The sequence below is a fragment of the Palaemon carinicauda genome, chromosome 18 (genome assembly GCF_036898095.1).
Source record: "Palaemon carinicauda isolate YSFRI2023 chromosome 18, ASM3689809v2, whole genome shotgun sequence".
Taxonomy (NCBI): domain Eukaryota; kingdom Metazoa; phylum Arthropoda; class Malacostraca; order Decapoda; family Palaemonidae; genus Palaemon; species Palaemon carinicauda.
In genome coordinates, this window is record NC_090742.1 from 81,880,804 (window position 1) to 81,894,139 (window position 13,336).

At 33.9% G+C, this 13,336-nt stretch overlaps 1 protein-coding gene across 2 annotated transcripts in view; it reads left to right on the top strand.

Annotated features, from left to right (window-relative positions):
* Positions 1-284: 284 nt before the first annotated feature.
* LOC137657917 (uncharacterized) overlaps positions 285-13,336 on the top strand; it is a 38,218-nt gene continuing 25,166 nt past the window's right edge. Inside the window, exon 1 of one of the 2 annotated variants that reach the window (XM_068392580.1) lies at positions 285-425. Coding sequence is in view for 1 of the 2 variants with exons in the window: in XM_068392578.1 (XP_068248679.1) it covers positions 417-425 (9 nt within the window). In the remaining variant the exon portion in view is untranslated. The remainder of the gene's footprint in view (positions 426-13,336) is intronic. The other variant, XM_068392578.1, reaches the window with a different exon arrangement.

Here is a 13,336-nt window from a genome sequence, read left to right on the forward strand (position 1 = left end):
CAATAACACGAAAACGAGAATGTACGAATTTTGAAAACCTATAGAAAATGTCTGGAAATGTTAAAGAATAAAGCACGATGATATGAAAGGATATAAATCAACGGAAAAGGATATAAATCGAGTAAACAGGTAGAGAAAAAAATTCTTGATGATGACTTACAAGGGGATTTTCACCACGACAGCAGAGGGCGCCCTGGTTGGCGGGCTGGATGCAACGGCACAGCCCAGCAGCAGCTGTGCCGGTATATATGGAGAGGGCTTAACTCTCTCTAGGTTTATTTAGTGGCGAGCAGCCCCTTGAACGGATTCTCTCTCTCTCTTTCCCTGTCTCAGTCTGTCCGTCTCACAAGGCCCACAACACACGCAGTGCAAGTCCAGGACGTCATAGAGGGAGTAGAGAGTCAAGCCGTCTAACCATGACCAGGGTGAGGATATCAACATGTTTTTATTAAAAAAAAAAATGTGCAATATTTGGATCTTGATGCAACGGATAACTGAGCGCAAGTGATATAAGTGATAAAAAAAAAAGTGTTGACAAATACTACTTTTTATTTAGGGTAATTACTTCGGAGATGTTTATTTCAACAAAAAAAAATTGGTTATATCAAAACCTTTTTATTTACTCTGGTCAAAATGTTGGGTCCCTATAAAAAAAAGGAACTCTAAAGCACAAGTGATAGAATAATTTTTATTTAGAGGGGAATCAGTGTTGAGATTTCTTTCATTTAATCAAATTATTATCTTAAAATACAGCTTATTTTAACAATTGTGGTTCTTTGTCTAAGTTTTTGTTTGTGCGTGTGTATTTTCTATAATTTGACTGACATTTAAAATTATACACTATACTTAAGTCATTTGCTAATTCATACCTTTACAATTTTTTTTACTGTTTTTAAGTATTTTATTCAACATAATAAATTTATGAAAGTATGTTTCTATGAAGTCTCGTGCTTATAGTAAAACCCGTATGTAGATTCAAATGTGTTATAGCTACGCCACATGTGATTATCAGCGTTCACCGAGAAAGTTTAATACTAGTGTCTACCATGACGATAAAAAAGTCACATCAATTGCAAGTGTTCAATCTGCACATACATGAAGCATTTAAATCTATCTGTCACGAAAGAGCAAAAGTCAGTCACTTGATTTTTTGCGGATGTGCATTGAAACCAATGCTAAGTAAAAATGATATTTGAGATAACATATAAATCGTACAAACTAAACTTTTATTTTTCTGGAAACTCAAAATTCAAAATCAAACTTCAGTAAAGTTGAACAGTTTTCTATTACTACAAAGAAGAGAACACCGAAGAAGAGAAATCAGCTTCCAAAATACCCTAGAATGAATGTTAATTTTTAAGTCGATATAAAAATACTTCCCAAAGAAGCTTAAGTCTAATATTACCTGTTAAACACATTTTCCTATCCTATGAATTAAAACCATATCAATACCGTTATGGTCAATGTCAATGTAACATCCCCTTTTTCCTCTTTTTTTAGTTGTTTTTATGCAAAGCAACATACCGAAATTATTTTCCTGGATTATAAATCTTTCTATTATTATTTTTCAAAATCAGTTTATAAATAACTAATCAATAATTATATATCGTACTGAGTTAGCATACGCAATCTTCTCCCGTGTACGGGATTTGCAGAATCACGTAATGTCTCCGGCTAAATAAAAATAGAGAACATGACAGTATAGTTAATTAAGCGCTATTCACTTACATGCTTTCATTCCACAAAAGTATTTAGTATCTTATGAGTTGCAATATATTCATAAATCATATTTCTTTTTAAATAATGATAGTTTATGATACGAAGGAAAAAATGGTAAGTGTTTATGTGAGGAGATAAAAGACATCTTGATTCATTTACAGTTGAAAGAATTCTATGCACCCAAGTTTGGAAATTCTCTTAAGGGAATTTTATTTTCATCTTTTAAGGTTCATTATACGACATACATTATATAAATTATATCAATAACCATATTTATATTTATCAAAAATTTTATTTCTGTAAAATCCTTCGGGAAATTATAAACAAAAGGTACTATTACGAGCTGTTTGCAATTCCGTTAGAAAAATAAAATGTTCCTAACTCATGATAATGTGAACCATAATTGTGATGGTAAATCTATGCGCACGCGCAGGAGATAACCAGTCAATTTAGTTTACGCGCATGCGAAGAAGATAACCCGGTAGCCAATTTGCAAAACAAGATGTCTAGAGAACCAACTCTCTCCTTCTGGAAAGAAACCTGGATAGAAGTACCATATTTGATCGTACTGGAGGGCTACATTTACATTTTGAGATAGAAGAGAAACAATCGTCGAAACATTTCGCAGTTTAGGCTAAGTACAAGTAGGAGCAGGCTGTCTTAAGACTAGACAATCTTCCGTTCATGTGGAGAAAGAAAAAGAGCTGTAAACATAAAAGGACCAAAGAGTGTTAGTTCATGTAAAAGGACCAATGAATAAGAAGAATATTAGTTAATGTACTAGAAACAATGAATATGAAGAATATTAGTCAATGTAAAAGGACCATCGAATATGAAGAATAAGAGTCAATGTAAAAAGACAACAGAATATGAACAATATCAGTTACTATAAAAGGACCAACGAATACTGCATAAACAATATTAATTAATGTAAAAGTACCCATGAATATGAAGAATATTAGTTAATGTAAAAGTAAAACATTAATATGAAGAATGTTAGTTATTGTAAAAGGACTAGTGGATATGAAGAATATCAGTTCATGTAAAAGCACCAATGACTATGAAGAATATTAGTTAATGTAAAAGGACCAATGAATATAAAGAATATTAGTCAATGTAAAAGGACCAATGAATATGAAGACTATTAGTTAATGAAAAAGGGATAATGAATATGAAGAATATTAGTTAATGTAAAAGGACTAATGACTGTGAGGATTATTAGTTGAAAATGAAAGACCAATAATTACGAGTATTAACGTAAAATAAATAATGAATATGAAGACTGTTAGCTAATTGTAAAGGGACAAATGAGCGAGGGAATTATTAGTTAGTGTAAAAGGACTTATGAATGTGTAAGGTAAATGGTATGTATTTGAATACGAGGCCGGAAAGATCTGGGTAAACTCCGTTAGTACGTATTTCTGCATCTGTTGACCCAAGCAATTAATTTTGCATTTTTTAGTTAGTGGACGGTGGTGGAACACTGGTGGAGTGGAGAAGGAAATCATGAGAGCAACTTTAACCTAAAAATTCTTGTTCAAGATAAGTGAATCCGGATGGACTCCGATATTAAAATGTATTTGTGGCTTAATTGAATAAAAAATTACAAGTGTTAGTGATAACACACACAAACTCTCTCTCTCTCTCTCTCTCTCTAAAGGGGTTAGCACGAAAAGAATACAGCTTTCTGGTTTCTCAACAACCCCACTACATAGGGGATGAGGTAGCTATCCTTTTCTTAACTCACGCTGATAACCATTTACTTCCGGGTAAACAGTTGATCAAGTCACAACACCAGCAAACGTGAGCCAAATTCTATACCATTTATCCACATTTCTTGCCGACTTCATGCATATACCATCATCCACTGCTAACATTAGGTCTGAGTCTTCTTAAATTACACACAAAAACAAAAATGGCTTATCGAGAGTCTTTGAAGTTTTTCGGTGATCAATGTATCCTGAAGAAGTGTTCTAATTCCTTCATTCTACCTTGTTTCGAGTATTGTTCTCCTGTCTGGTCTTCAGCTGCTGATTCTCATCTTAATTTATGGGACAGGAACTTACGGTCTATTAAATTTCTTATTCCTGATCTAGATATTAATCTGGGGCACTGTCGTTCAATTAGTTCTTTACGCATGTCGCATGATATTTTTCATAATTCTGATCATCCTTTACATTCAGATCTTCCCGGACAGATCCATCCTGTTCGTTAAGCTAGGGATGCAGTTAATTTTAATAGTCAGGCATTCTCTATCATGAGGCTCATTACAACACAGGTATTCTAGAAGTTTTATTCCAGCTGTGACCAAGTTGTGGAATGATCTTCCTAATCGGTTAGTTGAATCGGTATTGCTTCAAAAGTTCATAATTGCAGCAAATGGTTATATGTTGAGCTGACTGACATAAGTCTTTTTAAAGTTTATATATGAAATATCTATTTTGATGTTGTTATTGTGCTTAAAATACTTTATTTTAATTGTTCATTAGTTCTCATATCATTTATTTATTTCCTTATTTCCTTTCCTCACTGGGACATTTTTCCCTGTTGGAGCCTAACTAGGATTATAGCTTAGCTAATATTAATAATCATCATCATCATCATCATCATAATAATAATAATAATAATAATAATAATAATCCCTTTGAAACTTATGTCCACAACAACAACCAAAGTGATCCTTACTCTTTCCGCAATTATCTCGCACCAAAATATTCCGAGATTACCGCGAGATGAAAGCAGTCCCGAATTTACTAGGTCTCAGATGTAGTGAAAGCCAGGCAAGGGAATGCTCTGGAGATGTTTACCGCCGACCATAGGTACTTTACATAAGGCAAATGCCATTAGCACACACCGGATACCCATGCAAAGGGATAACTTCCGCATTATATTAAGACCTTTTTTGTCTCCTTTACTGAAGCACATATTTTGGAGAGTTAGTTTTATTCAATAAAAATACATTTTTAAAATCATACTGATAATTATTATCAATAACTAATAAAAAACAGAAGAGAAAATATACATAAATGTGTATTTCCATGTGTACGTGTTATAAAAAACTTTTTACATATTTAAATTTAAAACAACGGATATCATTAATGATATATATTAACTATTGCAAGAATTTAACCCCTCAAAATATTTTCATTATCAATCAACGTTGTTAAAATGAAGTTCCTATTTACCCATCAGTGATACCTAGAGACTGAACCTCCTGCCCTCTAACCTCAAACTGGCAATAACAATTACCCACACGCTTTTAATACACCAAATAAATATAAAGCCAGCAAACTTTCTAAAAAAAAAATAAGCATGATAAGCAATCCTAAAATAAGCCTCCATTATGGAGAAACGTTTGTTTACGTTCCCATAGAAAACGCATAATGAAGGCTGTTGAAGATTTGAGTTCATCCGGTGTCTTGGGAGAGAGTTGAATCCAGTGCACGAGTGTTTGTTTACTCCAAAATCTACAGAAAGTGTGTCTTGGTTTAGACCTTGGTTTACTCCAAGATTTCCTAATTTCTCGACTAGCAAGCGACTGGGGTTGAATGGCCGGTTTCGAAAACAGAGGTAAATGGTTCAGTTTCTAAAGTACAATTTAGTGTCTTACGTTGTCAGTAAGGTTTTTCTTGCTTTGTTGTTCTTGTTTGCTTGCGTTTTGTTACAAGAAATGTTCAGGAAGAATCTTTTGAAAGTGAAGATAATCAGAAGAAATTTTTCATTCATGAAAAAATATTGAAGAATAATTCTATTTCAAAATAAAGCTATTACCCTTCTTTACATGAGTTCTCTGCTATATAATCTATGAAAAAAATATATTCTAAACTTTAAGAGAAGAAAAGAACTAACATGTAAATGTTTATTGTTAATAGTTGAGGTCATCTTCTCTGGGAAGACCAATTACAGATCAAATGCTACGGAACATTCAAAACCTACCCTATAGCTATAGAACATTCAGCTCAGACATAATGCTTTGAAATATCAAGTTCAACCACAAATGCTTTGAAACACTCTGCTCGACCATAATGCTCTGAAGCATCCATTCAAACATAATACAGAGAAATATTAACATCAACTCTAATTCTTTGAAAAATTCAGTTCAGCCCCAATATTTTGATAACTTCAGTTCAGCCCTTATACTGTCAAAAATTCAATTCAGCCCTAATACTGTGAAAAAATAAATTCAGTTTTAATATTTGGGAGGTTCAACACGGCCTTAATTGCTTTGAACTATTCAGCTCAAACCTCATGCTTTTAAAAATATAGTTCAGTCTTAACGCTTCGAAAAATTGTTCTTGGTCCTAAAGTTTTGAAAAATCCAGTTAAACCTAAATATTGTGAGAAAACTTCATTCCAGCATAATACTTTGGGAATTCAGTTCAGTCTTCATCTACAAAACATTCAATTAAGCCCTAATGCTTTGAGGCATTCAGTTTGGTGTTAATAATTTGAATCACTCAACTCGTCCCTAATAATTTGAAAAATTCAGCTAAACCTAATACTTTGGAATATTTAGTTCAACTCTAATGATTTGAAACACCCAATTCACCCATAATTTTTCTAAGCATTCGCCTCAGCTCAAACCATTTGAAATATTCAGATCAGCCTAATACTTATGCATTTTAAGTTCAACCCTAATACTTTGAACAATTCAGTTCAACCCTAATGTTTTTAAACATTAGGTATAATGTCTTGAAGCGTGCAATTCATTTCTGATACTTCGAAGCTTCCGGTACACCAAAACAAACAAGAGAAGCGTTTCCTTTCTTTCCTTCCTTCCTTCAGCACATTTGCGGCCGCAGAGAAACTCCAAGACATCTTCTGTTGTCAGATAATTGGTGTCTTGTGATCCTGCAAATATGCAAGTTCCCATTTCCAGCCTTGTGCTTTTTAAGTTAATTACAAAAGTACTGTAGACCTTTTTCTCGTTATATGATTCTTGGGAGAAAGTTGAAAAGCGTGTGGCATGTTCTCCAAATTCTATATGACCACAAGATGGGTAAATCATCTATACCACAAAATTGAAAGGTGGATTTCAACTGTACATTTCTTAAACCGAAATCTACATGACATGAAACGCATGAAGAATACTTACGAAAAACAAGTAAGTTCCGGAATACAAACCAACTGCAAATTGATTTACGCAGACTAAAAAATTACAAAAAATAAATAAATAAATAAAATAAACTACAAGAGATTCTCTTCCAGCAAACTCTCACAAATCACGTGTTAAGCGAATATTCAATCCAGAATTTCACAGCTCACATATTAGACACAAAAACGCACTTTAAATGTGTTTAACTTATCTGTTGATTTCCGGCCAAAGTTAATGTGTTCCATTTATATCTCCTCCATTGGTCTCTTATTTTGACAAAGTAAGGTTTTATAAAAAGTCTCTTGGAGGTAATAGAGATTGCAAAGATATGCACTACCATGTGTCGAATCGATCTTTGGAAGTGCTTGTCATCTATTTGTCATCTTTTGAGAAGCTGAGAAAGTGACGAACACAGATGTTTTCAAGATTTTTCTTATGACGCGCGCGCGCTCACACACTTACACATAAACATATAAATGTGATCAAATATTTAAAAAAAATCATATCAGAAACATCACAGATCCACATGCAGAGAGAGAGAGAGAGAGAGAGAGAGAGAGAGAGAGAGAGAGAGAGAGAGAGAGAGAGAGAGAGAGAGAGAGAGAGAGAGAGAGAGTCAAATGTTCCTTTTAACTTTTCCGGATTATCTTATAAAAAATAATTTATATTAGATATGTCGCAGATGCACATGCTATGAGAGAGAGAGAGAGAAAGAGAGAGAGAGAGAGAGAGAGAGAGAGAGAGAGAGAGAGAGATTCAGATTTTTTTCTCACTATTATCAGGATTATCTTGTCGTTTCTATCTGCTTACTCTATCGGTAACTTTCTATTTACTTGACCTCTTTACAAGTCGAGTCTTGACAAACAACGCCATTTCATTTCATAAGTATGTTCAGCCTGATCAGAGACGTTTGGTTTCACATGGAACATTTGATTTTTCATAACAAAAAGAATCTTTGAATCCATAATTGCCTAATTTATTAAAGTAAAAAGTTTTAGACTGCGCGTGATATGCATTTGTGCGTAAAAAAAAAAAAAAAAAAAAAAAAAAAAAAAAACTTAAAACTGCCTTGTCATTAGAAATATTAGAAAATTCGAGCAATTACGGAAATAGATAAATGATATTCAGAAAAGCGAGATTGTCGTGACATTTGGATTACCTCTTATCATTGTCACTCGGGGATCAAATCACGGAAATCATGAAAGACTTGCACTTTCATGCTCGTTTTAACTCATTTCTTTTATGAAAGTCTTCCGTTGATAAGACGATAAGAAATTCTTTTTTTCTCTATAAATCTAAATTAAAAACTTTATTATTTGACGAACTTTAAGCATATACAGTATAGACAGTAGACACCCACCACTGAAAAAAAATATATCGTAACACACTCAATTTAACAGTAAACGTTTTTTATGAAAATTTTCCGTTATAAGATTAGAAAATACGTGTTCAAAGTATAAATTAGAATTATAATTATTTGAGGAACTTTAAGCATATATAGACACCCACCATTGAACAAAAAAATAATCATAAAACTGTTTTTGCAAATATCGGTTTTCAGTTCTACTTCCATTAAAATAAAGAGGAAAAATTGGCAGGCCTACTTTAAAGGGATAGCTTCTACGAAGGTTAAAGTTAATATATTGCTGAATAAAAAATAAACTGTACTTAGTTCCTTCACGATTAAAATAGTCTCGTTTATTTCCCATTCTATCTAACAAAAAAAAAGCTTTTTATCCAAATTAAGAAGATAAACCTACGATTGAATTTATGTTGTTCGGAACCAATCAATCATTTTGAAAAATATAGATCAATATTAATGGAAAGTAATTGATTTATTGTCAGTCACTCTGCCCTTTATCCATACATGTCTATCCTGTAAGAAAGCATTCACAAATAGACAATAAACTACTATCTTGAATGTACACATGAAATTACAAGGTCAAACATTACATGACCCTCGATATTTTACTTTCCAATATCAAGCCGTTTACCTCCCAACAAAAAGCTTACACTTTTATGTAAATCCTTTTTATCGCCATGGTAAAAAATTTCCACAACCACATAAAGCATCACATGTAGGCATAAGTGGGGATACTTTAGCGTAGTAAAAGGGTTTGTGTATCGCCAAGCAGCAAAGCTGTTCTTGTCAGGCCCATCCATATTACGTTGGTTTGCTCTAAGCGAACAGGCGAAAATCTCCCACCATCACCAATTCGCACTGGCCAGCATGATGATGAAAACTCGCCAAACCCCAGAAGTAGTAGTAGTAGGCTGGCCAGGGCACAAGCCATCCGTTGAGATACTACTGCTAGAGAGTTATGGGGTCCTTTGACTGGCCAGACAGTACAACATTGGATCCCTATCTCTGGTTACGGCTCATTCTCTCTTTGCGTAGATATACACAGAATAGTCAAGACTATTCTTACCACATTCTCCTCTGTCCTCATACACCTGACAACACTGAGATTACCAAACAATTCTTCTTCGCTCAAAAGATTAACTACTGCATTGTAATTGCTCAATGGCTACTTTCCTTTTGGTAAGGGTAGAAGAGACTCTTTAGCTATGGTAATTAGGTCTTCCTTCATTATCACAGACAACACGCATAAACATACTAATGCAAATATTATCATAACACTCACATTTACGGCTGCATATATACACATACATAAGCGTGTAAGAAAGAATTATACTCTCAACACTTACATCTCTCAGGATCCCAAGGCATAAATAATACATCCAAGACTTCGGAACGTTAGTATTCAACTAAATAATAAATATACAAACACATTAAAACATAAACACAAACACATTAAAACATAAACACAAACACATACACTCATCATTAAATTAAACATAACATATTAACATCAATTTCACAATTAAATTACTAAAGTTTGCTCCACAAGATTTTTAGACATAGAGTGAAACTCATGCCATTTATTACATTCCTCAATATACACAAAGTGAATTAATATATCCATTCCAAAAAGATATTAATGTCCAACATATAATCGTACACTCGTAGACGCATAAATGTAATATCAACTTGTGAATCTGATATTATTTTGCACAAGAGTAGTTACATTTATCTACTTGTTTACTAATTAATGCAACACAGATGTACAGTTAGTTCAGGCTGTGTTATGCTATGATCCAAATAAGAACCATGGTCTCACTCACTGGCTGTATAATAGCCATGGTTTCCTATGGTTTGAATAAGAACTATGGGGTTTGTCATCCATATAACAGCCATGGTCCTTTCCGCGGTATATATAAGAACCATGTTCGCCGTAATGGTCCATGTAAAATCACGGTCTGTGTCGTGGTCCAAATAAAAATCATGGTCTTTTATAGAGTCCAAATACCACTATATGTGCCATGGTCCAAATAAGAACTATGGTGTGTGCCACGGGCCATGGTTTTCTAAATTATCAAAATAAAAAAGAACCATGACCTGCTTCATGGTCCAAACAAGAACAACGGTCTTTTCTATTAACCAAATAGAACTATATGTGCCAAGGTCCATGGTCTGCTTCATGGTCCAAATAAAAATATCATCAGTATTATTATTATTATTATTATTATTATTATTATTATTATTATTATTATTACAAGCTAAGCTACGACCCTAGCTGGAAAAGCAGAATGCTACAAGCCCAAGGCCTCCAACAGGAAAAATAACCCAGTGAGGAATGGAAAAAGAAAACAAATAATCTACAAGAGAATTAGTGAACAATTAAAATAAAATATTTTAAGAACATTTATAACAATGAAATAGATTTTGTATGCTTAAACTGTAAAGAGACTTACGTTAGCCAGTTCAACATAAAAACAATCGCTCCAAGTTTGAGAGCAATGGTCTATGCCAGCTCTTCCTCTTTCTGTAAGAAGACCATGTGGGGCTGTACTTATTTCAACATTCATCTGAATGAGGCTGACTGATAGCCATTAGGGGAGAGCACATTCGCCAAGGCTATAACGACTAAATTACTATCTCAAAATATATAAGATTCAAAATTGTATTAATATCAGTTTCGGAATTTTATTAATTTTACACTCGAATGAATCCATTCGAACCTTGGTCCAGATGGTAACTTTCTTATAAAGCACCGAAATATGAATTGATTAAGAAAGTACTGTATTTAAGGCACTGCTATTTACAACCTTTCATTAACAACCTAAATTCCATTCTATGAAAAGGTATAAATCTTCAGTAAAAATGAATTAGTTCACGTTATGCGCACACGGACAAACTATGATAGATATTGTTTTTGTTGAAATCCTTTCCCTTGACATACTTCCTATTTTTCCCGGTTATAAATTCATTATTTCTATCTTATAAAATTAGGAGAAAAATATTATCTTTTTACAATAGTCCCACGTCATTTTAATTCCATCAAAATATCTGAGGCACCGATATTAGTTTCTCTTGCTGACTCTTATAGGCTTTCCTTGTACTATTTCCATACCGGAAAATAGCAAGTACCGAAGTATTACTGAGGTTGATATTGCAAAAAACACATGAAATGTTAGACTTGATAACTTGCGCATCTTTCTTTTGGCAAAAAAACATTGCGTCGAAAATCATATAAGTAAAAATAATTTTTCGAGCTGCAAATGTCAATTTAAATAACCATATTCACAGAAGGGTTCGCCTCCCCATACCCTCTCTCTCTCTCTCTCTCTCTCTCTCTCTCTCTCTCTCTCAACCCACAATGTGAATGGCCATTATTTTGATTCTGGAACAACCGACACTATCCCATATAAGTCATTGACCATCATTATCCTGTCCAGACCGTAAACACACGCAAACAAATCACGACATGACAGTAAATAGTCGCACTAGTCATCACACATGAGAGACTTTCCTTAAGTATAATAAATGTATGTAGCATCGTCAATTAAAAAGGAACCTTTTTATTATGTAGTATATTTATTTCCTTTCCTCACTGGGCTATGTTTCGATGTTGGAGGCCTTGGGTTTATAGTAACCTGCTTTTCCAACAAGTGTTGTAGCTTAGCTAATAATAATAATAATAATAATAATAATAATACATGGTCAACCATGGAACCTTGGTAATAAAGGGAAAAATCTCTCTCTCTCTCTCTCTCTCTCTCTCTCTCTCTCTCTCTCTCTCTCTCTCTCTCTCTCTTTGAACCAATTTTACATAAAAGAATCCTGTTTCGATATTTTCTTGTGCACATGAAACTTCAATTACGAATACTTAGCAGCTGCTCACAAACTCGCATTACCATTTTCTTTCAACAAATACAACAAAACGAAGAAAATTGAAGTCTAATACTAAACGAGAAAACAACTCGTTTTTGCAACAATCTAAGCCTATAACACTGACGTCTCAACATGATTATAATATAACAAGTAATGAATACCGATAAAATGTGGCACTTCTAATTAAGAAAAAAATTACCAATAGGCAAAAACACCCATCACATGAATAAGTACTTAACAATTAAAAGCAACCGGAAGAAGTAATTACGAAGATATAAAGACATTAAAAGAGAGAGTGGCATTCATTTCAATAAAGATTAGCCAAGAGGGAAAGTGGGAAGTAGCGAAAGCTAATTTGACGACGGGGAGAGTGAAGATGTTTCGGGAGGACAATGGCGGTGAAAGTTCATAATTTGTGTGGGGTTCTCATCTTCCTGATAACCAGGCTTTACAGTAGAAGTTATGGAGTAATATCTTGAATACACATTGTAGGAAATCACTCTCTGGAAAATCAGAGATTTGCAAGGAGTTACAAGGTTTTTGGATGTCTCAAAGAGTTTTTAGTCCATCCGCAAAGACTTCATTTGCTCTTGGGTAGAGCGATTTAATTTAAACGATTTGAGAGTTTTTATGATCGTCTAACTTATTCTTTAATTCGTTTACAGTGTAACTATGCACTACATCCGCAAAAGTCAATTCCCCTGAGAGAGAGAGAGAGAGAGAGAGAGAGAGAGAGAGAGAGAGAGAGAGAGAGAGTATACAGTTTTTTTTTACCCCGTCCCTCACGATGGACAGGGGCTACTCTGTCTCTGGGACATAAACGTTCACACGGCATAAAGGCTTGCCTGCTAGCGCGCACGCGCTCGCACACGAACAGACTTTCTCCCCCCTACATTTCGGTGAAACTCGTCGGCATTATATCATTCGCTTTTCTTTCCTTATTTGCAGCCGCATTAGCACTTGGATGCTGTTTGTCCTTCGCCATTTGGACACAATGTTTAATGGCCTTTATTTGGTAGGCCTAATCTTGTCATTTCGCTTTCTTCTATAATTTCTTTTCAGATTATATATGTATTCCTACCGATTATATTACACAATTTTTGCTTTCTGTCTATCGTAATAGTACAGTACTTACTTCTCGTTACGTTAATATTTTACAAGTGAAAATAACTATTTCAAAAACTAAGAGAAAAGCATACCTATAATTAAACAAAATCAACAAAATAAGGAAAATGTGCTTCAACTGTGCAACAAATGTTTTTATGTTGAATAGGCTGACATAAGTA